Here is a 26,659-nt window from a genome sequence, read left to right as displayed (position 1 = left end):
AGAGCCTCACCACACAACCCATTGTACGATGAGACACAGTCAACCCTGTCACAGAACCTCACCACGCCACACCATTGTACGATGAGACACAGTCAACCCTGTCACAGAGTCTCACCACACCACCCATTGTACGATGAGACACAGTCAACTCTGTCACCGAGCCTCACCACCCCATCACCATTGTATTCGTCTCTTACGACAAACATGAGGTATTGGCAACCAACTCCACCCAGAAAATCCCAACGGGTGTCTTGGTCATAGATGATTAAAAACAACCCTAACGGTCACCGAACTGAAAGGAACAACTATTCCTACAACAAGCACAGCGAGATCCGGGTCGTCTACAAAGAAGATCAGATGACAGGAGCTTCATATGTCCCACCATGAATAGACGACGCACAATGACCGTGTACAAGGACATAAAAATATCAATACCATGCGTTCACAATAATTGAGTGGGCGACGGTGGTGGGGGGGGGGGGGGGGGGGGGGGGGGGGCTGTTAGTCTTAAACTATTCAGTTACTGGGTCTACTTACAACATATTGCATGTTTGTCGCATCGGACGTGTCTCCTCGGTAAAAGTTATGTTTGTTGAGAATTTCCAGTTTGGCTTGCTCCGTCAACGTAACAGCAGTAACATCAGCGTTGTCGGTAAGACACATGGTGTGACCAGCGTCGATGGCAGTGAAAAGTGCACTACATGTCTAAAAGGATAAAATGATTAATTAGTCATTTATGAAACATCGTTCGCGAAGAATGCTTCGGAACATCAGAAATCACTAATTTCCAGGTAAAAGGTACCGATACAACAATTGCAATTAGAGTTTTTGAAATAAGACTGCCTATAGTCTGTTTGAGTTTTCAATAATATGATAACCACGAATCGTGAACATCACGAAAAATACACATTCATATTGATTAAAGTGAAAAAAGTAATTGTGATCAATCAAAAATACAGGTGAGAATGTTTGTTTGCTTATTATTTTTGCAATATTTCAGTCATGTGACGGCAGTCCTGTTGAGAATGACTAGATAGGCACAATGAGGTGGAGCTCATTTAAGATTTGATTTCCATATTTTTTGGCGTTTATAGACGTGAAAGCCGCTGTGCACAAAGCACAGATCCGGGTAACAGAGTGAGTGAGTGAGTGAGTTGGGTTTAACGCCGCTTTTAACATTATTCCAGTTATATCACGGCGTGTCAGCTTAATGTGGGAGGAAAGTGATGCAGGTCTCAGACGTTTACCACTTCGGTGAAACCCACGAGCACGGGTATGGTGCTGACAAACCTAGAAACATAATCGGGGCGAACTGGGACCGGGTAGCAGAGGAGGTAACTATTGTAACATAACAACCAAGCCAGACTTGTATACCTGTCTCTTCTGTCGCAGATGTCGGGTAACTGAAACCAAGATACGTATTTTTACAAACCTCGTCTCTATAAAGATCTATAAATATGTTGATGAAAAACATGTCAGTATGGGAATACGTTTAAGCACTAAATGACATACTGAATGCAGGAACGAAACAGGTAATTATTTAAGAAGTATAATTAAAAACGCACCTGGATGTACGTGACCTGGCTTGCCTCAATTATATAGGCAGACTGTTATTGTCTATTTGTTTGAAGATATTCGTACACGTTTAACGTGACGCATAATCATCAATTGAGAGATCGCTATGGTGTCTTGTACGAAAGTGTATGAACTGTACTGTGCTCTGATACATGCTGTCCCGATAAGGTTGAAATGAGGCCGGTGTGACGATAAATATTAATTCACTCAATCTTATACATGCAGAAAGGGAAATGTGAGATAGAGGTGTTGAGAAATGAGATTAAACGTCTCTTCCAAGGTTCAAGTACTTATTTAGCGACGTGTACGTGTGTGTGTATGTGTGTAAGTATGGGTGTGTGTACGTGTTAGTGGGTGTATGTGTTAGTGTGTGTGTGAGTGTGTATGAGTGTGTGTGTAAGTGTGTATGAATGTATATGAGTGTATGTGTGAGTGTGTGAGAGTGTGTATGTGTTAGTGCGTATGTTTATGTGTGTGTATTAGTGTGTGTATGTGTTAGTGTGTGTGCGTGTATGAGTGTGTGTGAGATGTGTGTGAGGGTGAGAGTGTGCATGAGTGTGTGTGTGAGTGTGTATGAATGTGTGTATGTGTTAGTGTGTGTGTGAGTGTGTGTGAGAGTGTGTGTGAGTGTGTATGAGTGTGTATATCTATGAGTGTGTGTGTGTGTGTGAGAGAGAGAGAGAGAGAGAGAGAGAGAGTGTGTGTGTGTGTGTGTGTGTGTGTGTGTGTGTGTGTGTGTGTGTGTGTGTGTGTGTGTGTGTGTGTGTGAGGGAAATACGTGAATTCTAACAAATGTTTGTCAAAAGCCTCAGCATACACATACGATTGCAGTAATTGCTTTATTAATCACAATTTGGGATCAGCTGTAGAGAAGATATATGTATTTTCTTCTCTGCTGACAATAGTTTCGAGTAACCTAAAATTATCAACAGGACAACACTTGGGACGTCATCAGCTACTATTACGTCATTCTGTCAACGACGTCTGTGTGACGTCAACAATGGAACAGGTTCTCATCAATACACATCTATGATTCGTATATCATTTTATAACTCTGTATCTTGAACCATATGAAAAACATGGCTGACTCCATTTTGTGAAATGTAGATAGACTTTAAATACTTTTTTTATTTTTTTATTATTCCATTTCATGTATACTGTTACAAGTGTAGGTATTAACATGTATATATATATGACAGTATTAACACAAGTTATAGTTTTCATAGGTGAGGACAGGCAGGTTGTGTAGGATATGTCGTCTTCTCAAACTGAGAGGGAGATTATAAATATTTGTTTACAAGAAATAGATGATTACTAATTAACAGGTAGTATGTTTCAACTGCTTCGTTAGTTTATGAGATGTATGTTTTGCCATTTCTGAGCATATTGGTTAAATTGGACTAATACTTCATACAATAATGTTTACTAGCCTTCCACGAGCACTTCAAGCGTGGCTACAAGTAAAGGTCGCAGTGGAGACCTGTCTATTATTGTCTGTCCTTTTGGAAAACGGGTAGAACGGGTTTCCCGTCAAAACTGCTCTTGACAACAAGATTATTCAGCAGTCATTAGAGTTCCCTAGAATAGATAAAGGCTGCATAACAATTAATTCAAACATTTGTAGAGACAAAAAATAAACCCCGACTGTTGCCCCATTATGACACATATCCCCAATATGACATATATTGTTTCTTAACATAGGAGGCAGCAGCACTAGCGTATACTGCATACCTTGTTTCTCCCCATAGGAGGCAGCAGCACTAGCGTATACCACATACTTTGTTTCTTCCGAAGGGGTTAATAGCACTAGCGTATACCACATACCTTGTTTCTTCTGTAGGAGGTAGCACCAATATCGTATACCACATACCTTGTTTCTCAACATAGGAGGCAGCAGCACTACCGTATACCACATACCTTGTTTCTCAACATAAGAGGCCGCAGCACTAGCATATACCACATACCTTGTTTCTAAATATAGGAGGCAGCAGCACTAGCGTATACCACATACCTTGTTTCTCCCCACAGGAGGCAGCAATCAAACACGGGAACACAATCCGAAATATAAATCCAGAGAGATCCATCTGTCTAGATTCCGGTATGTTTACGAACTATGTTCCAAGTACACAGCTATACCACACAGCTAAACCACACATGTCAAGTATAAGACACACGTACGGCGCCCTGTTCTCAGTTTAAGAGCAACTGGCAAACTTCATACATTGTGGTACGTAGCCCATTGACTTCCAGATCAAATTGAATACATATCGCACCCTTTCATCTTTGTATTCTGCGGACTAGAATGGGTTGAAAAGAATCGGGGCATGGTTTAAATATATATTGTATACAGCTCGGCAAGCACGAATTTGCCTTCCTGCACACGCGTAAAGGATACACAATGAACGCTTGACTGGCAAATGCGAATGGTGTTTGTCATAAAGCGGTTGACGAACAGTCTTGGTGGTTTTGTATAAGCACAAAATGATACCCGGATCACACGCTTCATGTATGCTTCATCCTGTTGCGTTGTCACCTCCACGACAGTTACGTATATAGATTCTCTATGTACGTATGTGAGTGAGGTGTGTTTTACGCCGCGTTCCAGTATATCATGACGTGTCAACTCCATGTGGGAGGAGTCCGAAGGCATATTGAAAAGCCTGGGTCCCGTTGCACAATGCGATCTTAGCACTAACACGATCGTAACTCACATACAGTAAACTACGGTTATAACGAACTCAAAGGGACCACTAATTTTAGTTCGTTATAACCGTAGTTCGTTATAAGCATATATGCAACATACATACAAGTGGCCGGGACTAAAAATAAGTTCGTTATATCGGTCATTTCGTTATAAGTGTGTTCGTCATAACCGTAGTTTACTATACTTTAACATAGACTTACGATAGGCGTAGCCCTAAGGTCGCTTTGTGCAACGGTGCCCTGGCAGTAAACGTTACCCAAATTGATGAAACTTGCGAGCTCGGGTACGCCACGGAACAACTTATTACCATTTCTGTATTTACAAACGGAAAGACATGTCTTTCCATCCCACTAATTCACGGAAACTAGACATTATTCAAACCAGTGAAAACCGCCTCATCTGTTTCACAATAATGTACGTGTAAAGATCCATAATGACTAAAATATGAAGTGGGGAGACCTCCCAATAGTCAACTTTTCCATCATGCCGAGCAATAGTCCTGCAGCTCAAGCCCTTGGTGTCTACAATTCACAACTTTTAAAATACAATCTAGCACGCTTGTTCTACCATGAATTGAAAGAGTGTCATATGACTCTTGCTCAAAGATATTTGATAAGGGTTACAACACTCAAAGCCTCAGTTTAGCTTGATAAATGTCAGATGCAATTCTGCATTTTGATTTGTTACATGTGTGATCGGGTTTTATGAGGTAAACAGTTGACTTGCCTTTGCATGTGTTTGTGACGGATACCCCCGGGGGTGGGGTGGGGGGTGGGGGGGTGGGGGGGGGGGGGGGTGGGGGGTGTAGATTTGTGTAGAATATAGGTCTGTGGATGTATAGTAATAAGGCTAAACATCTACCATCCAATTGATTGCCAATTTAAACAAACAAAAAACACAAACAAACAAATGGTTCCTGTTTATGCAAACTGTGACAGTGGCGGTGCTACCGGTAGAGCAGGACATCCCTACCCTTTAGCGAACTGGTGTCATCACTGATTTTCCGTAATCCTTTCATATAGTTTTTACCGCCATTTTCCTTAATATAATTAATCTAAAGCGTTGACTTTATATATTTACTTAAATATCAAATGTCAGCCGAAAACAAGATTATCTTCACATCTCCTCAAAACCTTTCTGGAGGGTTTACTTCATACGATTTCCTTCGACTGTGGTATGTGCATAAATTATACGAAAACCGACAGTCTGAATATTACATAGAATATGAATATTATGTACAATGTCCCACACATAAATAACAGTTTATGGGCAGGACTAGGCAAACATACGAGCCCTGAAGTGATTAACATGAATGGATTCACTGAGTCGGTAAACAAACTATATACCTAAGCACCAATGTCCATCTCCAAACACAGAAAGTGTCAATACTTTCGCTACCGTGAGTAATATTCTTTCTACAATGGAATCGTGATCGTAAGAGGAATATTTAGACTGTGAGAGATATGTTATGAAATGGTATCGATAAAGGCTGACATGGCCGTGGGGATCACTACTGATTTGACATGAATCATAATGAAACACGTCGACATACTCAGACCATTTCTGTGGATTTTTGCACTGGTTCGAAAGTTCACCAACACAATAGCGCCCCGTCTGCCCTAGAAGGTAATGGGTTTCTACGCAGATCTTAGCTTGCTGGGATTTCCCAATTTATGGCTATCGCCATAATGAACCCCTCATGCCAAGAACGCCATCTTCATAAAGCCTTGACCGGTTCTGACAAAGAAGGATCATATAGTTCAGCAAATGAATATGTACACTTGCGCCGGAGAGGGGAATATCCCTTTTACTACATAGCAAACACAATACCATGGGAATCTGTGTATGTAGTATATTGCTTACGCCGGCGTGTCGGCGACCGATGAATAGTCAGACTGTTAATCCTTGAGTCACGTCGTCGAGTGACACGTCAAACATGAACGTCGGGACAATCTGCTAAAGAAGACTGACCTTCTCTCTCTCTCTTTTACCGTGTTAACTACGGCAACGACTGACCTAATCTCTCTCTCTTTTACCGTGTTAACTACGGCAAAGACTGACCTTATCTCTCTCTCTTTTACCGTGTTAACTACGGCAACGACTGACCTTCTCTCTCTCTCTTTTACCGTGTTAACTACGGCAACGACTGACCTTCTCTCTCTCTCTTTTACCGTGTTAACTACGGCAACGACTGACCTTCTCTCTCTCTTTTACCGTGTTAACTACGGCAACGACTGACCTTCTCTCTCTCTCTTTTACCGTGTTAACTACGGCAAAGACTGACCTTCTCTCTCTCTCTTTTACCGTGTTAACTACGGCAACGACTGACCTCGCAACGGCTGACAACGAAAGACAGACCTCGCACTCATCCCACTCTCTATCCATAACTGTTGAAAGTGCTGCACGTTTATCGACTGTGCTGCCAGATTCGTACACATTGAATACGGTAACAATGAATTCCATAAAGAGTAGATTTTTTGTTGTTGATTTTTTATTTGTTGTTTAACGCCAAACTCAGCTATATTCCAGCTATATGACGGCGGTCTGTAAAATAATCGAGTCTGGACCAGACAATCCAGTGATTGACATTATGAGCATCGACCCACGCAATTGGGATGGATGCCATGCATCAACCAAGTCAGAGAGCCTGACCACCCGATCCCGTTAGTCGCCTTTTACGACAAGCATAGTCGCCTTTTACGGTATGTAAGGGTTGCTGAAGACCTATTCTACCCCGGAATCTTCACGGGTAACAGATTTCTGGTGATTATATTAAGTAAAGATACTCGTCTAGAGACGGTTTTGTCACCAACCGATCAAGCGTTAAGTGATGCAGAATAATAACAAAAACGTGGGTGTGTGGGTGTGACACTGTGCTGAAAGGAATTATGTATTCTTTATTACGCAAGAGGGGTGGCTGGTCTTCAGTTTCGTTAGCCGAGTAACGACAGCAGAAGAATAAGATAAGACGTAACAGGATCACTTTGTAAGCGTCCCACATCCGTGTCAAACGACGGTCAACTGAATGCTGACAAAAGTCACGATCTGACAAACACACAGTAAAAAAAGCCTTTATTAAATCTGTGATCTTATCTTAATTCTGGAAAGAAAAGGGGCGGTCGGGTATCCTAGTGGTTAAAACGTTCGCTTGCACGCCGAAGACCCGGATTCGATTCCCGACATGGGTACAATGTGTGAAGCTCATTTCTGGTGTCCCCCACCGTGATATTGCTGGAGTTTTGATAAAAGCGGCGTTAAACTATATTCAATCACTGTAAAGAAAACATAAAGGTGTGGAAGCATTTCCCGGGTTTTAAAATCTATTTACAGTAAACTACGGTTATAACGAACTCAAGGAGACTACTAATTTTAGTTCGTTAAAACCGTAGTTCGTTATAAGTACATATATAGCATGACTACAGCAAGTAGTCGGGGCCAAAAAGTAAGTTCGTTATATCCGTCAGTTTGTTATAAGCGTGTTCGTTATAACCGTAGTTTACTGTATATACAAAGACTTGCCAATAAAGAGATGAGGAGAACCAAAGTGGATCAACATATTGCCTTCTATCAATGCCCAAGGGATTAAAGATGATCATTAACGTACAACTTTCTCATCGTCACGGGAGCATTAACCGTGAGTGAGTGAGTTGGGTTTAACATCGCTTTTTACAGTATTTATCACGGCGTGTCAGCCTGCTGTGTGAGGAAATCCCGTAGTGAGGCAGGTCCCAGGTGTAACAAGCACGGGTAACGGGCATGGTGCTCACAAATCTGGAACAGGAATTCGAGCACTTGTTTCTGGTGTGTTCAAGGAACGCAACGCTGCACAGGGAAGTGCGGCGCTTTAGACAACTTGTTGGCCACCGTGCGCTCCTCCCAGCCCCACCCCTCAACTAACCGTGAGCACAGCCTACTTAATTGAGTCTTTCAATTGCCGTGTGTTTGAGTGGAGATGAACCCCGCTTTGAAACAGTAATATGAGAGGAGAGTTCATAGTGACGACTGGGTCGTAAGTTTGAACAGGTGAGGGTGGTTTAACCTCACTATGCCCTCACTCCAAATGCTGTTATGGTGGATAGTAGGGGATTAAGAGACACAAATCGCTTGATCGCTTGGTATAGTCTGTGTTATTAAAGTGAACCCCCTTCTGAGGGTGAACTCTGTTCAATTAGTGTCCAACTGTTATTTGATGATAATTGGTGAACAGTTTTCTCATGTACATGATTAAATGCATATGGAAGATTAAACTTATATATGAGTGATTGATGTCAATCTTGGCTGTACATAATGTTGATATCTCATATAAGAAATAAACAACTCGTGGTTGTTGTTTATCGTACAATAAAAGACTGCAGGGAGAATAAACCCCTCGCGGCTGTGCCCCTTATGGTTTATTTTCCCTGCAGTCTTTTATTGTACGATAAGCAACTCCCACTCGTCGTTTATTTCTCAAATCAAATAATGAAGACACACGGTGTTCGTGAAAAGGCGAGCGTGTCCTCTTCCACAACAGACACCCGTCACAAGCACAATGTCATGCAGTGGTCAGTCAATAGTGCATCTAAAAATGCCACGGTAACATATGGTACAAGTGGATAACATTTTCGTCCCTGGTGCGTCCCATTTGGACATTTTCTTCACATGTCGAAAATAAAGACAATTAAAAGCTTTGCTGATGCATTGAATGATCAAACAACTTTACAGCAAGAGCTGTATGACGCTCATTGAGCCCCAAGGAAGGGCATGCTTGATGGTACATGTACCTCAAAACGCTTTAACGTCTTTAACCATGTACTTACCGATATTGTTATATGGCAGTGCATTTTATTGTTTAACAGTGATTGTAACTGTGTTACATTGTTTTTGGTTGAGATTCGGTAGACGCTCATTGCATTGTATTTGGACAGTGACCAGTCGTCAGGAAATTACTATATTTAGATGCTTGTGTAAACTTCCGGTCCGGTATACCGCGGACGGTGATAGTATGTTATGGGAATGACTTTTATGTTCTAGTCCCGATGGATTGGGGAGGGCACTGTGTGGAACATTCCAGTGGCTGCGTAGGTTGTAAATAAGGGGACAATAGCGTGCTAACGGATCTCGCACTCATTTAATCGCTTCGGTACCAGCTTTCATGTGAGGATCGCTCATTATCCCTGATTCCCTGCCTAGCCCATCTGGGAAGCTTGACCACTGTCGCCGCCGGGTGAATATACATTAATATCACTGACTTTCGCTTTCACCACTATTTTTGTGTATTGATACTGACCACTGCTATCATATTATTTATTTCCATTGAATATTGTACTACGACTCTAATGTGCAACGCAGTAATTTGTATTGTGTAATACCGTGTATATGTGTAAACCTTGTTAATTTTTGTAATACATTTATTGATTGTAAACCGCTTGCTGGTTGTTTGTTGGTTTCACACTGGGTTCTTAACGCACAGATTTCTGGGTTAACATATTGTTTCAATTTGAGAATCGACACCTAATAATATCTAATTCGAAACAATCGAGTACCAGTCAAGAACAGTCGACAATTAAAATGGTTCCCTAAATGCCAGTCATCTGGCTAAAATATTGAAGTAGTTTGAAAAAATAAATCAACCCATATTTTCTCCAAGTTGAAAAGATAGTTGTCTCTCCCAGTTGAAACACTACCATCTTACAAGAGGTATGCATGTCAGAAGTCCTTGAAACAAGTAAAAGATGGAATCGACAAAGAACCTTAACTCACGAAGCGCTAAAAAATAACAGTAATGGTAACAGGTCTTTGCTAACTAGTATTTTGGGTGAGGCGGAGTTTGTTCTTGTTACAATAATACAGTGAACCTAAAATGACAAACGACGAATTCTTTGAATATTTTTTTAATGTTATCTCGACAAATACACTCAACATGTACACCAGATACATTTACAGTATGTACAAAATTGTAAATTAATTCCATATTACGCTCTCATTTACTGATTTATCAGTTGTGTTTTAATTAATGTTTTTTAGTAGTTCAGTCCAATTACATTGTGTCGTTTTAATACAGGAGGAAAGTCCTCAGGAGATCCAGTTCGGTGATATTTACCACTTCGGTAAACCCTCCGTTAAGAACTGATACAAAGAGGAAGATATCGGCTTGATTCAGCCATTTGAACTCCAGATGAGACACCTTGACACTGCCGTCTTACTACTTAGCTGTCCTTAAATTCCATATGTGTTGTGGACAAATCGAAAAAAGGTTGTATTGAAGGTAGTTATAGTCGATGGTAGCATCCTCTGCATCAATCTCATATGGTGGTTTCAGCTGCTTCAGATGAGGTTTCCAGGAACACATTTGTATATCGACACCTGCAATAAAGAATTAATATGTAATACGTGTGAAACATCCTTAAAAAAACGGATAGATAGTGTATGGTATAAAATTAAATCAGTGTGACAAAACACTCTCCGTATTATGAAGAAATTCTGAAAGAGTCCATTTAACAATTCCGACAATATCAAAACTACTACCAGCATCTCCCAGATGCTAATATCTATAGAAGAGTACCTCTTTTTCAGTCATTGTCTGTAGGCATTTTAAAATAATTTTTTTTATTTGTAGAGTTACAGGTTACAAAATGCAAAGTCATGGTTATTACAATATGCAAAGGATGTATGGCAATACATTTTGTGAAGAAACACGATAGTATTCTACAAAGAGCTAATAGCTGAAATGTATATACTAATGCATATAACAATGAATTTGGACCTATACATTGAGGCATTATTGTCTCCCCACTGGAACTAAAGGTTCCAAGCCAAAAATTCAATCTTTCTGATTTTGCGATTTTGTTTGCTGAGTGACAATTTAATGTCCCACGATATTCAATCAAATCCAATAATGCGGGAATTTTGGGAATTACTGATCATTCAAAGTGTCGATAAGATGTTTATTTCATGCTCTTTCCAAGCATCTATCTTTACATCTACAGCAGAGGTGGGCATGGTATATATATACATATATATATATATATATATATATATATATATATATATATATATATATATACCATCAATATACCTACAGTATCTATGAACCTACCATGCCAACATGTACAATGCCCATAAATATACCATCATTATATCGACAGTAAATATGAACGTCTTCAGTGTCTAAGAAGTTAGGAATAGCTTGTTTTAATCTAATACATTATCTATGAACGGGTCTATCTACCTACCATGTCTACGTCGCCAACAAAGGCTGTACTCGAGGTCCCATCAGATCCTATAGTGAGACCACACGCCATGATGCTCACGTCAGGGGCTGAAAAGTGGGAAATGAATAATTTTGAAATCCCAAATTATATCGGAGGAATGGGAATTTTAAAAGCCTACAACAAAGCATGCATACGTATATTTCAACAGAAATATAAATCCAAAACGCCAACCCCAGAGAATTTTAAGTCTCGATTATCTTCCGAAACGGATTCCATTACTAATGAAAGGCAAAATAGTGAGGAAAATTATATGAATGGATCACTGAAACTTAGTGTTTGTTTGTTTGTTTGTTTCTTGTTTAACGCCGCACTCAGCAATATTCCAGCTATATGACGGTGGTCTGTAAATAATCGAGTCTGGACCAAACAATCCAGTAATTGACATCATGAGCATCGATCCGCGCAATTGGGATCGATGACATGCATCAACCAAGTCAGCGAGCCTGACCACCCGATCCCTTAGTCGCCTTTTACGACAAGCATAGTCACCTTTTACGACAAGCATGGGTTGCTGAAGACCTATTCTACCCCGGAATCTTCACGGGTCTGATGACACCAGAGTCAGCATGTACTGCTCTACGGGTGGCCGTTCATAATATCTGAAATTGATATAAAACCAAGATATATCCAATGACTGGACTTCCCATGCAACTGTGAAATGTATTTGACGTTGTCGCTCTCAATCACACCGATCAGATAGTTGTCTTTATACAGCACACTCACTGTCTTCAGCTGGCTTCTAGGAATGCCCTAATCGGGAAAACACGTTTTGATATATTACTACAGTAGTGAGAGTGGTGTGACAATGGCCCTTTATGGCACATAGGATCTGCATAATCTAAAACAATAGCAACACTCAAAGAAAGTATGATCGTATGAATTAGAACTAGATGTTGCTGGTTAAGACACAGGCATGTTTTGGATTTATAACAACCAACACTAAATGCATTTGGTAACGTTAAAATGTATCGCAAAGGCTGATGTTTAAAGTTTGGAAGGAAGCAGGTTTGAAAACTTGAACAAAAGCAAATTCGATTATCCTAGGAGCTGTAGATAAGGAGAGTACAAACATAACGTAATGAAATCATCTTGGTCACGCTCATGCTCAAAATAGAATATCTCCTGAATTTGGAAACATAGGTCTTATCGCTCATTCAAGCCATTCGTGTGTACTTGGACCAGAAAGCGAAGACTAGCAAAGTGTAAGACACGAAAAGAGGCTACTTATCACTAATTGAACATGCGTCATAATATTCATTACAAGTTTTTTTGCAAATGTAAAATTTGACTTGCCAGTGGGACAAAGCTGCCCCTTACCTCCTGTGTCCTTCGGCTTCAAAGTGGTTTTGAACATTATTTTAAGTTATATCATGACGTTTCATCTTGAGAGGAAAGAGTCGTTATTGTGTATGGAGCTGGTAGACGATATGTAAGTGGATACGGGCGCGTTTACGGAATGGAAGCCAGTTATTATTCAGTTGTGCCTTACCTGTGTTGACATGAACATCCTGGAGACGTGTCCGTACCACGACACTGTTTCAAACTGTATGCCGGCATCATCAGCTACGACGAGTAAGGTGTTGCCTTCTTTACAATCACTGCTGCTTGCAAGAACTCGACGTCCAGTAACAGCTGCTGATTCCCGGAATGTCAGCTTCAGAACAGGACACTCGGTCGATTTTACCTTGACGTCGAGATTCATGAGACTGTTCTGGAGGAAGCGAGCCATGCTACCAGATACGACAACGTTGCTCACATTCAACCAAGAGGGTATTGCTGTTGAAGTGAAGCTTTCTTCATTACTTGCAACGCAGGTGTCTGAAATATGCGTGGTTGGACCAATCATACATGAAGACTAAATATTGCAATGGGAACAAACATGATCGAAAAGTCTCATTATGACAAAGACAAATACCTGATTCACGGCACAGAGCGTGCTATACATGGCCATACCTTTGAGATTGACAAAATGAAGAAAATGGGTGTATTTGATTTTATCACTGTTAATACACATTTCATGAATATCCTATTTTTTTTCACCCTCAGTGTACGTACATATCAGGCATAGGATTGCTCTTTCTGATATTTTTAATTCTCTTTACATACGAAGACATAAGCCAAAACCAAACAGCAGATTTTAGTGTTGAGACTATCACTATGACAGTATGGTACTGAGAACAGGGTGGAATTGTGTACCTTGAGCTGTCTCAACACAACCGCAATCCAGAAGGTCGAATGCTGTTCTCGATGCACACGTGGCCTGTTGCCATCCAAGGTTGCCGACGAAGAAGTTATATTCTGTCGCATTGTTCCAACTCTGCCGCTTATCACATACCTCTGTAAAAATCGTACTCAAATGTCAATGTTCCCGAAAACGTGCGCTAAAATAGTCAAGTATATATAAACCATTTGATCTTCCAAACGACCAATTGGGTAATGACTTACTGAATAACATAACATAATGAATGACGTTAAATGTTTTTGTAAATAAACAATGTCCGCTTCTAACGGACAATGCCAATATTTCTTCACATCGCGGCCTCACAAGTGAATTTTTTTTCTAAGATGCTAAAATGCAATATAATGAAAACTGGTGTTGGTAATGCTTCTACTGATGCCTCTGTGTACAGTGGGTGTTGTGACTGTATGAAAGAACATTTGCAGCCATACAAGCAAACACTACAACATGTCAATATTTTGTCCAATGTAGGACTAATTTATGGACCCCAACTTCGGAGTTTGGGAGTATATGCTTATTCCTTCATCAGGTGAATGATTAAGGAGTAGGCATATACTCCCAAACGTTGTGTTCCTCACAATAAAGAAGTTGACATCCATAAATTCTCTTCTTTATGTGTAACACTTCTAAATGCCTTTGGAAGACTTAACAGGACTACTTGACGAGGAAACCCTTGAAGATTCCGGGGTAGAATAGGTCTTCAGCACCCCATACTTGCCGTAAAAGGCGACTATGCTTGTCGTAAAAGGCGAATAACGGGATCGGGTGGTCAGGCTCGCTGACTTGGTTGATACATGTCATCCATCCCAATTACGTGGATCGATGCTCATGCTGTCAATCACTGGATTGTCTGGTCCAGACTCGATTATTTTACAGACCGCCGTCATATAGCTGTATAGCATATGCGGCGTTAAACAACAAAAAAACAAACAAACATGTTTATTCTATAAAGAAGAGTATTTTCTGTTCATATTGTCTAACAATGTATCCGTAGTCGTACATTGATAACTGTTCTTCCCCATTTGTACCACGCCTTACCTCGAGCAATGTAGGGAGTTGGACACACATCCTCACAGTAGAAGTTAGCACGACAGCCTTCATCTGCAGTGAAACTGAACCCCTTGGGACAACATCTGGCCTCAGTCCTGTTCTGGCCACACTTCCAGTATGACCTGCAACTTCCCTCCATCTTGTAATTTGCCTTACACGCACCTGTGCACTTCTCTGAAAATGAATCAGAGGTATGCTGATCAATTGTTATCCCTCTGGGTTTCTAATCCTTCTTCTGGGTGTGCATACATAAGGGACAAAACGTTTCCATGATTATATGAAACATGTGGTACAAGTCAAGAAAGGAGCTTGCATCAACATGTTGGTCACTGTTGCTTCAAATTTGGAAATGGCTGAAACCCTCGACATGAAACCATAAAACCGTTTAAAAGCTTTATAGTGGACTCTGCGTCTAGCAAAGATTTCTTATGACCATGGAAGGAGTTTTGTCACGTATATTAACCTACAGAAATGACAAATAAAACATAAACCCATTATTAAAGAGTAAGAGTTTTTTATGTCTCGGTTTCATATATATCTTTCGTGGATGAGCTTATGATGAAACTCAGTGACTTCAGTCCACCAACTGAAACATCAACACAGTTCAAGTAAAAATAAAACGTCAATGCAAGAGGATAACCAGCCTAGATTTTCTGTCGGATATCAGCAGAAACAGATTCCACCTGGCATAAAGGGCTAACTAGCTTAGAAAATGATATAAATGGACTACTAAAAATTAGTGATTACACATCATTTACCCCGATAATAACACATGTTAATAATCCATGAACTATACAGGATATACTTTACAACTACAGTGGTAACATTGGCCTATACATTACCCAGAGGACAGGAAACCTTCCAGGATACAACACATCTGAAGGTAACTTGGTTCCAGTAGTAGCCAAAGGGACAGCTTCTGTAGACACCGAGGACGTTACCACTGGGGTTGTAGAAGCACATAATGTACTTGTCACAGTCAGTGGGATGGTAACGGTAGCCGACTTCCGACCTCCTCACAACATCGTTGCAAATCCCCGAACCTGTCATCAAAGTTGCAATGGCTATAGGCATAGTTAAATCATACATACTGGTTTCGCAACAAATATTATCGGACAATGTGCCTTGGTCAAGAGTCCCCTTGGTCAAGTTGTCCATTCTACGTTTCCAACTCTACCATTAGCGTGTGCTTATGAATCACTACCAAATATTTATTATATCAGGTGTGAAGAATAAGTTATACATGTATGAAGTAAACTGCTGGGCAAAAGAAAAAGTTTGACAGTGGCTAAAATGAAACAAACAAGAAATGGTTTTTCGATGGAGATGTACATGTATTTGATACGGGTATCATAGTTGTGTTTTGGGACTTGCGTTTGAAGTGTTTTGGAGACCGTATTCAGTCTAGTCACATTTATATAACGCTTGTAAGCGTTTGGTCAAATCCAATTTGCAAGTTTATACCTTCCTTTTCCCAGCAGTTATTCAGACAGAGTCTGTAAGAGCAAACTAATTGACATGTTATTATTGGGTTCCACCCATCAATGTGAAGAGGCACTACATTACTACAAGCGCGAGCGCCCTCGGAAAGCTGACAGAACGAATCAGATTTGCGCTTCTGAGTGAATTGCGACCTTTAGAGTGACAGCCAGATTTAATAAGCATCATCGTTGAGGATTTCATTTTTGGGCAAACACTTATGGTTCTCTCCCAGAATTGAAGTTTGAATTCAGCTCAACGCCTGCATGTTTTGTATTCTTCACCACTGGCTACTCCTTTCTATGTAATTGTATGTGACATGGGACATCTCTTGATGCAAGGAATGGCATCACTCAGCTCTTGGATGGGGAAAAGGTGAACCGTAGAGTATTTATTTATAGTTGGCAAATTATCGAGGAGACCAAATGCAGTTTGGCAGAGAGCACATCGCTTTGTTTAACACCTCTCTCAAGGTTGAATCGATGAGACTGGGTGTTGTTGGCCAATCAGTGTTTCCATTCAGAGTAAGTGTTCCTACCCTCCATGTTGCGGTAGGTTGGTTGGTTGGTTGGTTTGTTGTTTAACGCCGCACTCAGCAATATTGCAGCTATATGACGGCGGTCTGTAAATCGTTCTGTGGGTTTCTAGAATGCAACTGGCACCAAATGATTTGCTGCTGTCTAGGAAAACCACCTTCTGTGTGTTTCCCCTCTTAGTAGTGTTGAACTGTTTCTTGGAGTATCAAGGAAGCATGGAGAGATGAAAGGCCTTTCTGAACTCCGCATTGGTGTGGATCCGGAAAGTATTTGCAGTTACTAAATGCTGGAACTCTTCTGCATAGTACCATTTCATAAGTAACATTACTTTATAATATATCCAGTGGTCAAGATTCGGTTGAACAACTCTGATTGGTACATGTAGAACCCGCCATACTTCAAATGTTCGTAATACAAGCCATGAAGTCCTGCAGCCTTGTCTCCCAGGGGTGTGAGGTGAGGTGAAATGGGGTTTAACGTCGCGTCCAAGATTGTTGCACTTATATAGCGACGTGCATGTACGTGTGTGTGTTTGTGTGGCTGCTTGTACTAGTCCGGACTGATCATGCCGATTTATAGTGCTAGCTCACTGAGATACCATGCCGCAGTTTAACATGAATACCCCACTCAGACACAGTATACTGACTCCGAGCCGACCAGTCCTTGTTTTAGCCCCTTAATGCCGAGCGCCAGACAGGGTACCAACAAGTACCATCTTTTAACGTCTTTTGGTATGACGCGGTCGGGGATCGAACCCCGGACCTTCCGCTCTCCGGGCGGACGCTCTACCTCTAGACCACGGAGGCGGTCTGTCTTTCAGGGAATTGCACAAGGCTTCGGACTCTTTGCTGGAGGTGAGTAGGTCGTGTACATCGTGATCATGGGATCGTTGATCGTCTTACCGCATATGGTCAGCCATAGCATTGCAGATCTCTTTAGGGTCCATTGTCAGTTTATCACCCATGAGGATTGATGTAATGTAACACTGACCAGAAACCTTCTGATAAAACATCATAGAGTTACTAGAGGTTACTGAAGTGAACGTTTTAAAAGTCTTTTGCAGACTTGACAAGGATTCACTGTGTTGTGGAAGGGACTTTGTTATGTTTGTACATTATTCCCATCGGGGGCATGGGGGGCCCAGTCGTCAAAGACACCGCATTTAGCTGTGCAGAGTTGTGTTCCTTGGGCACGCCAGAAACCTATGGCTGTGGGTTCGAATCCCGGTTCTCCCCAATTATTTTTCTTTGTCAGCACCATACCCGTGCTCGTGGGTTTCACCGAAGTGGTAAACGTCAAAGACCTGCATCACCTCGGGCTTTCCTCCCACATTAAGCTGACACGCCGCGATATGACTGGAATACTGTTAAAAGCGGCGTTAAACACAACTCACTCACTCACTCACATTATGCCCATATATCGCTAGTACTTCACGGGTATACACAGATTTCCTCCATCACACGCAAATACATACAATCATGTCACTGAAACATATTAGTACATATTATTGTTTGCACCTTATGCCCATCGTCAGTTCTTCAGGTAAACACGAAGTCCGTCCATCACCCGTGAATTCATACAATCATATCACTGCCTGTTTCCAACCTGAGAGAAGTACTCAGACAAAAGAACGCTCAGTGTACATCGCACAAACGGCACTATTCCTCATGCAGCACGTGCTACAGCCTCACACATTGCTTCAATGTCAGGCAATGGTAGAGTCACGCAAAACCCACGGAATAGGGCTTATTTGACTTCCGTTAGTCATACACGGCCCCTCTATTGCTTTACTATGTAATCATGTGTATTCACGGTTGATTGGGAGATGTTGTCTGTACAAACCCTTGAAGTACTGACGATGATAATGTAACAGTTTGTGTTTCAGTAGATTTTAGAGAATACCTGGACAAGGGTTTATTTCACACAGGGTCTGTTTCTCCTCCTGGGTGTCCCCGGTACAGGGGGCGCCATTATTCTGGGGGATGGGGCTGTCACAGGCCCGTGCCCTCGTGGCGGTTGTCATGATGTTAGAACCACATGTTTGACTGCACTGGGCTAGGTTCCACTGGCTCCACTCGCTGAACCCTCCGTTAACTGCGACACGAAAACATGCCTGTTTAACGCGACAATATTATAATCTTACCAGGAACCGGATTAAACAATACAGCGAAACCTCGTTAACTTTTAGGGGGCACGGGTGGCCCAGTCGTCTAAGGCGCCGCGATTCGCTGTGCAGAGTTGCGTCCCCTGGACACCCCAGAAACCTATGATTGTGGGTTCGAATCCCGGTTCGCCCCGATTATGTTTCTAGGTTTGTCAGCACCATACCTGTGCTCGTGGGTTTCACCGAAGTGGTAAACGTCCGAGACCTGCATCACTTCAGGCTTTCCTCCCACATTAAGCTGACACGCCGTGATATAACTGGAATACCGTTAAAAGCGGCGTTAAACCAAACTCACTCACTCACTCACCTTAACGTATACTGAACAACAAAAGTTAACTCTCACATAATCCTTCAAGACTATGTCACTTTAGCCTCATAAACGATGCTTTCAAGATTATTACACTTATATAGCGAAGTGCATGCACGAGTGTGAGGCTATTACTACTTGTCGAGACTAATACCGATATTATTGTTCTACCCTAGTGAGATGATAAATGTGTCTCCGAATCTCCTATCATCAGCTGACCTTTTACCGTGGTCTAGATAGATTGTTTGCCTGGGGAGCGGAAGGTCGGGGTTCAAAAACCAAATATTGTAACGAACTGATTCCGGTCGACTTCGTGGTATGGGGAGGAGGTTGTATATCTTACTTGGACAGGGACCCCGCACGCAGACCCGTGAAACTGTCTCGGTCAGTGGATCTTGGCAGATCTGTCCGCCGTATCGAGGCGCAGGGTTGTTGCAAAGGCGGGAACGTGTTAACGTTATCGTGCCGTCCCCGCAGGTGACGGAGCAGCTTGGATTGTTCCAGGAGTTCCATTCAGAGAGACCCCCATTAACTGCAACAAGAACGCTAGTTACTCAGGGGCATTCCTATTCGTATTCTATCACGGAAACATGGACGAGGTGAGGTGAAATTGGGTTTAACGTCGCGTCCAAGATTATTGCACTTATATAGCGACGTGCATGCACGTGTATGTGTGTGTGTGGCTGCTTGTACTAGTCCGGACTGATGCCGATTTATAGTGCTAGGTCACTGAGATACCATGCCGCAGTTTAACATGAATACCCCACTCAGAACCAGTATACTCCGAGCCGACCAGTCCTTGTTTTAGCCCCTTAATGCCGAGCGCCAGACAGGGTAACAACAAGTACAATCTGTTAACGTCTTTTTGTATGACGCGGCCCGGGATCGAACCCTGGGCCTTCCGCTCTCCGGGCGGACGCTCTACCACTAGACCACGGAGGCGGTCGAAACATGGACGAAACGATACTGATACACATTATCACAAGCCTTGTTCCTTATTGTAGACTGGGGCGGTCGGATAGCCTAGTTTTTTAAAGCGTTCGCTCCTTACGCCGAAGACCCGGGTTCGATTCCCGACATGGGTACAATGTGTGAAGTCCATTTCTGGTGTCCCCCGCCGTGATATTGCTGGAATATTGCTAAAAGCGGCGTAAAACCATACTCACTCACTCACTTATTTTGGACTGATTGAAAATAGTATTTAAACAAAAGACATTTTACAAACCGACAAGAAATATCCCTTATTAATAAGATACTTTGTGCTATCTATTACCTGGCGTCATGAAACCCTCTTCGGCACTGTAAACTGAGCTATTGTACAAGTCCTTTATAATATAATATAGCTAGTGTCCTGTATGCTACAATTATAATTCAGATATGCAGCCGAAACTGACAAAATTTTAGTTTAGAGGAATAATTATCAACAAGGGAACAAAAAACATAGACTATTCAATAGTTACCCTTCTTTTCTGCCAATGAATATTATGTTACCTATGTTTACAACACTAAACTAAAAGCTTGGCATTACAAGAATTTGTTGACTTACACTAACAAAGGAAGATTCATTTTACTGTTCATCATTCAGATAATACTGATTATTATGAAAACTTAATATTGCCTGGGATGATTTTAACTACAATAAACTACGTTTATAACGATCATGCTTATAACGAACTGACGGATATAACGAACTTACTTTTTTGTCCCGACTATTTGCTGAAGTAATGCTGTAAATATAACGACCGCCTCCGTGGTCTAATGGTAGAGCGTCTGCCCGGAGAGCGGAAGGTCCGGGGTTCTATCCCCGACCGCGTCATACCAAAAGACGTTAAAAGGTGGTACTTGTTGTTACCCTGTCTGGCGCTCGGCATTAAGGGGCTAAAACAAGGACTGGTCGGCTCGGAGTCAGTATACTGTGTCTGAGTGGGGTATTCATGTTAAACTGCGGCATGGCATGTCAGTGAGCTAGCCCTATAAATCGCCATCAGTCCGGACTAGTACAAGCAGTCACACAAACACACGCACGTACATGCACGTCGCTATATAAGTGCAATAATCTTGGACGCGACGTTAAACCCCATTTCACCTCACCTCACCTGTAAATATAACGTATTACGGCTATATCGAACTAAAATTAGTGGTCCCTTTGAGTTCGTTATAACCGTAGTATACTTGAATAGCAATTGACAAAATAAAAAATAATTTTTTATGTTCCCTTGGTGTTACAAAATATCGTACCTGGTTCATGTACCGTGAGGAAGCCCGATTTGACTATTGCAGGGTTTACAAATGTGTTAAAATAAATATAGGAAGCAGCATCGTCCGACACAGCGCCAGTGATGGTCAGTTGGTGCATGACGCCGGAAATGGACACCGAGTATCTTGCCATCCCTGTGACGGGAACTCCATTCTTGTACCAGAATCCTTGGGCGACGCCCGCGGCCATGGGCACTTGGAGCGTTACTGTGGCACCGACATACGTCTCCGGGCTGCCTTCCAGCGGTTGAATAGGGTCTGCAACATGTGACTTTGTTAATGTAGATAGATAATTTAAAGTTCGGTTATAGCAGTTTAAACAATATAATCGGGACGAATCTGAGATACGAACTCATGCCCAGCTAAATCCGACCTGTCTGACGGCAATCAAAGTTTAAAGATATCAACTCCTTGAACTATTTTTTAGAATGGGAGGTATCTATTTTACAAAACACAAACTGTCGGTGCTTTGATCATTCGCTGTCATTTCAGAAGATATCCGTGAAGATCCGGGGTAGAATAGATCTTCATCAACCATGCTTGCCGTGAAAGGCGACTATGTTTGTCGTAAGAGGCGACTAAGGGAATCGGGTGGTTTGGCTCGCTGACGTGATCGATGCATGTCATCGTATCCCAATTACGTGGATCGATGCTCATGGTGTCAATCACTGGATTGTCTTGTCCAGACTCGATTATTTACAGACCGCCGTCATATAGCTGTAATATTGCTCAGTGCGGCGTTAAACAACAAAAAACGAACACACAACATGTTAAGGAACCAACAATTATTGTTATTGTGTTTGAGTAATATATGTCCCGAGTCTTTACCTTGCTGGAGAGAAGTACCAAACAGCATCAGAAGCAGACCGCAAATAAATCCACAGCGTTCTGGAAACATGGTTTCTGGAATACAAATGTTATATAACACATCACCGGATTGACTGGTCCAGACTCGAAACTATACAGGCGGCAGCGTTAAACAGTAAACAAATAAATCTTCTATTCATTTTGACATGTGAGCAGCGTACCTAGACTTATCAATTTATGTTAGATATCAATAGAAATATCAAACGCACCAAATACTACCAGCACCATACACAGCAGCAAAAACAACCGCGATTATCTAAATTTATCGACATTAGTGTAATAATGACAAACGCCCCGTGAAGATCCCGGGGTAGAATAGGTCTTCAGCAACCCATGCTTGCTTTAAAAGGCGACTATGCTTGTCGTAAAAGGCGAATAACGGGATCGGGTGGTCAGGCTCGCTGACTTGGTTGATGCATGTCATCGATCCCAATTGCGCGGATCTATGCTCATGATGTCAATCTCTGGATTGTCTGGTCCAGACTCGATTATTTACAGACCGCCGTCATATAGCTGGAATATTGCTGTGTGCGGCGTTAAACAACAAACCAAACAAACAAAACAAAAATAATGACAAACAAATATAACAATTATCAAATGATTCTCATGATTCAACTGTTACAGATATGTGAACTGACAATAGAAACATAACACAAGACAACGAAGGAAATATGTGCTACTTACTTGTAGGTACAGTCAAGACAGGGAAAGCCTTCTCACCAATACAGCCTCGTGGACTGAATGTGGCCGTACACCGTCGTTCACTCGGGAGCGTTTTATGCAACCGCCAATACACGGCTAGTCAGTTGTACTTTACCTGGTCATTATATACATATCTACAAAAGCTCTAGGAAACCTCATGAATAACAAAAGAGAGGTTACCTCAATTGAGATTCAGTTTCGTCGATTCAAAATGATATTCTTGGCCACAAGGTCCTGGGATCTGGAAAAGGTTTAATAGATGTGTTATGAATAAGCAAAGCATTTGGCCTATCGCTTATATATACATACTTGCACATCGGGACACACTCAAATAAATAAAAGATCAGTGGTCCATTCATATAATTGTCACAGGTATGCCCTTTACGGAATATGTTTCGGCAGGTAAGCGAGACATATTATTCTGTGGCGGTTTTTTTCAGAGTTTATTGTCGGATATGTACTGCGGGTATTGATGCTTTCTACCTCGCGTTCTGATTAGGAGACAATCTCTGCACTTGTACACAGCAGACGTAATTCAAAATTAACATACCGTTTTTATTAGTTTCAACAAAATCAGTAATAGTACTCTCGTGTCACGTGATTCTCTGGTTCATCGCTGATTGTCTGGTTTGTTCATCTTCCCGAGGGTAAAGAGTTAACTGACTATAAAAATCCAGTTTCCACCCTTGCCGAACTAGGCTGGTATTATGGAGTTACATTTTGATTGGACAAACAAGTCTATGCATAGTCCAATCAAAATCGCGCACCGAATTCGAAATCCGGCTCGTAAACTGTTGTGCAGATTTCGGTCGATTGCAGGATTTTGCAAAGATGTGCACCTACCTATTCATGTTTTTAATCAAGGTGCTCGCGTGATTTGATGCATTTCGCGATGTTCGACTCGTTTTATCCCAAAATAGATCTTGATTATCGATCAGATCGTCCTGACCGGGTGCCGCCATTTTGTTTGAAGCAAAACGCGAGGGGTGGAATCTGATTGGTCCATATAGGAGATGCGTAGAGGGCTTTGGCTCGTCAGATACCAGGGTCCACTTGCACAAAGCGATCTTAGCGCTAAGATGATTGTAACTCCCATACTTTAACATAGGCTTACGGTAGTCTTAGCGCTAAGATCGCTTTGTGCAAGTGGACCCAGAACTTTTCACTCGTTTCATAAAATTCTGGTACCGATCATTTTGCGTTCAGAGTTGGATCTGCGTCGTACTTTTGTTCATAAAGGGCATATCGAGAGCATAGAATTCAAATCTATGGTTATTTTGCGTTCATCGCTATATATGTGAGATAATCTCGAACGCGACGAAAAACCAAATTGCACCTCACCTCAGACATTTACCGATTTATACATCCTTCAAGGATTTCACAAGTTAATATTCTGGCTTCCTTTCGACAAAATTGTGACGACCACCACTACCACCACGAATATTAAATACTCGGCCCAAAATTCAAACACATTTAACGAATGTTTTTTTCATACTTTGGGTAATGCTGGATTGTGTTGGCTTGTGCTGGGTTGGGTTGACTTGGGCCGGATTGTGTTGGCTTGTGCTGGATTGTGTTGGCTTGTGCCGGATTGTGTTTGCTTGTGATGGATTGTGTTTGCATGTGCTGGATTGTGTTGGCTTGTGCTGAATTGTGTTGGCTTGTGTCAGATTGTGTTGGCTTGTGCTCGATTGTGTTGGCTTGTGCCGGATTGTGTTTGCTTGTGCTGGATTGTGTTTGCATGTGCTGGATTGTGTTGCCTTGTGCTGAATTGTGTTGGCTTGTGTGAGATTGTGTTGGCATGTGTTGGATTGTGTTGGCTGGTTCCGGATTGTGTTGGCTTGTGCTGAATTGTGTTGGCTTGTGTCAGATTGTGTTGGCATGTGTTGGATTGTGTTTGCTTGTGCCGGATTGTGTTGCCTTGTGCGGAATTGTGTTGGCTTGTGTCAGATTGTGTTGGCATGTGTTGGATTGTGTTGGCTGGTGCCGGATTTTGTTGCCTTGTGCTGAATTGTGTTGGCTTGTGTCAGATTGTGTTGCCATGTGTTGGATTGTGTTGGCTGGTGCCGGATTTTGTTGCCTTGTGCTGAATTGTGTTGACTTGTGTCAGATTGTGTTGGCATGTGTTGGATTGTGTTGGCTGGTGCCGGATTGTGTTGGCTTGTGCTGAATTGTGTTGGCTTGTGTCAGATTGTGTTGGCATGTGTTGGATTGTGTTGGCATGTGCTGGATTGTGTTGAATTGTGCTGAATTGTGTTGGCTTGTGTCAGATTGTGTTGGCATGTGTTGGATTGTGTTGGCATGTGCTGGATTGTGTTGAATTGTGTTGGCTTGTGCTGGATTGTGTTGGCATGTGCTGGATTGTGTTGAATTGTGTTGGCTTGTGTCAGATTGTGTTGGCTTGTGTTGGCTTGTGCTGGAAAGTGTTGCCTTGTGCTGGATTGTGGAGGATTACGTAAAGGTGTTTCGGACACACCGATATAATATCTTTTGCATCTGTATTAATATCTAAGCATCATCTGGGTAGCTGTATTTTCTTGTTTTGAAACAATCTAATTATGTTATATCTATAATGTTAACTTTCTTTTGGTCAATATCAGAATGTAGATATTCTGTAAACAACGTTATACATATCTCGTCCTCACTCTTATGTATAAGTAAAAGCGACTATCAACCTAACTGACTTTAGATATTGCAAATCGTGAGAGGTGTCCCGATGGCCTCAATCCAGATTTGTCACGACGAGAAAAGGACAGGAATGAAAAGATTATTTACGCATTCGAGACACGATTTTCTTTGAATATTACTATTGGTATTCAGGAGCTTGACTTGTGACCCACTGTTGACGGATCGGCAGCTAATGTAATCTCCATATAATAAGATTGATGTTCATACACATAAACTCTTCAGTGTCTCAGTACTTAAGCGGGTTGCCATGCCCACCGTCCCAAACAGATCACTGTCAGGTTTGTAAACATGAATAAATCGACACGGATAATTTTAATTTGTTTGCCAAATATTCATTTTTGCTTTAAGACTTTTCTTAAATGCACATAACAATTGGGGTACGCGTGGCCCAGTCGTCTAAACGCCGCAATTCGCTGTGTAGAGTTGCGTCCCTTGGGCACACCAGAAACCTATGATCGTGGGTTCGAATTTCGGTTCGCTCCGATTATCTTTCTAGATTTGTCAGCACCATACCCGTGCTCGTGGTCAACGTCTTAGACATGCATCACTTCGGATTTTCCTCCCACATCAAGCTGACACGCCGTGATATAAGCGGAATATTGTTCAAAGCGGCTTTAAACCCAACTCACTCACATACGAATATATGACACTGAAACTTCTAATACAAGAACACATATATTACTATATAATTATGATAATATAAATAACGGGAAGTACACGTATGAATGGTTCAGAATATATTTTCATTTTAATTGGACGCTCAAATCATGAATAAAATGTCGTTCGCATATATACACGTATATATTATGGGTTTCACCGACGTGATGAGTCTTTATGAC

At 41.7% G+C, this 26,659-nt stretch overlaps 2 protein-coding genes across 4 annotated transcripts in view; both read right to left on the bottom strand.

Moving 5' to 3' along the window:
- The window catches only part of LOC124146845, a 61,647-nt gene extending 57,759 nt beyond the window's left edge, over positions 1-3,888 (bottom strand). For 2 of the 3 annotated variants that reach the window (XM_048386700.1, XM_048386702.1), the window contains exons 1-3: positions 3,587-3,888; positions 1,375-1,403; positions 538-705 (exon numbers count right to left, since the gene is read on the bottom strand). In XM_048386700.1, the coding sequence (XP_048242657.1) occupies positions 538-705; positions 1,375-1,403; positions 3,587-3,659 (270 nt within the window). In that variant the 5' untranslated portion in view covers positions 3,660-3,888. Of the gene's footprint in view, positions 1-537; positions 706-1,374; positions 1,404-3,306; positions 3,333-3,586 lie in introns of all 3 variants that reach the window. The other variant, XM_048386701.1, reaches the window with a different exon arrangement.
- Positions 3,889-10,165: 6,277 nt separating this feature from the next.
- The window catches only part of LOC124146893, a 54,074-nt gene continuing 37,580 nt past the window's right edge, over positions 10,166-26,659 (bottom strand). Inside the window, exons 25-36 of the mRNA XM_046517433.2 lie at positions 23,115-23,228; positions 22,392-22,466; positions 21,546-21,821; positions 19,651-19,839; positions 18,739-18,930; positions 15,664-15,864; positions 14,810-14,995; positions 13,729-13,869; positions 13,022-13,350; positions 12,177-12,282; positions 11,494-11,579; positions 10,166-10,624 (exon numbers count right to left, since the gene is read on the bottom strand). Of these exons, the coding sequence (XP_046373389.2) occupies positions 10,586-10,624; positions 11,494-11,579; positions 12,177-12,282; positions 13,022-13,350; positions 13,729-13,869; positions 14,810-14,995; positions 15,664-15,864; positions 18,739-18,930; positions 19,651-19,839; positions 21,546-21,821; positions 22,392-22,466; positions 23,115-23,228 (1,934 nt within the window). The 3' untranslated portion in view covers positions 10,166-10,585. The remainder of the gene's footprint in view (positions 10,625-11,493; positions 11,580-12,176; positions 12,283-13,021; positions 13,351-13,728; positions 13,870-14,809; positions 14,996-15,663; positions 15,865-18,738; positions 18,931-19,650; positions 19,840-21,545; positions 21,822-22,391; positions 22,467-23,114; positions 23,229-26,659) is intronic.

This window comes from Haliotis rufescens, unplaced genomic scaffold (assembly GCF_023055435.1).
Source record: "Haliotis rufescens isolate VD_foot unplaced genomic scaffold, xgHalRufe1.0.p SCAF_6, whole genome shotgun sequence".
NCBI classification, from domain to species: Eukaryota; Metazoa; Mollusca; class Gastropoda; order Lepetellida; family Haliotidae; genus Haliotis; species Haliotis rufescens.
Note: the sequence above shows the minus strand (reverse complement) of the source record. Positions and strands in the feature narration are given on the sequence as shown.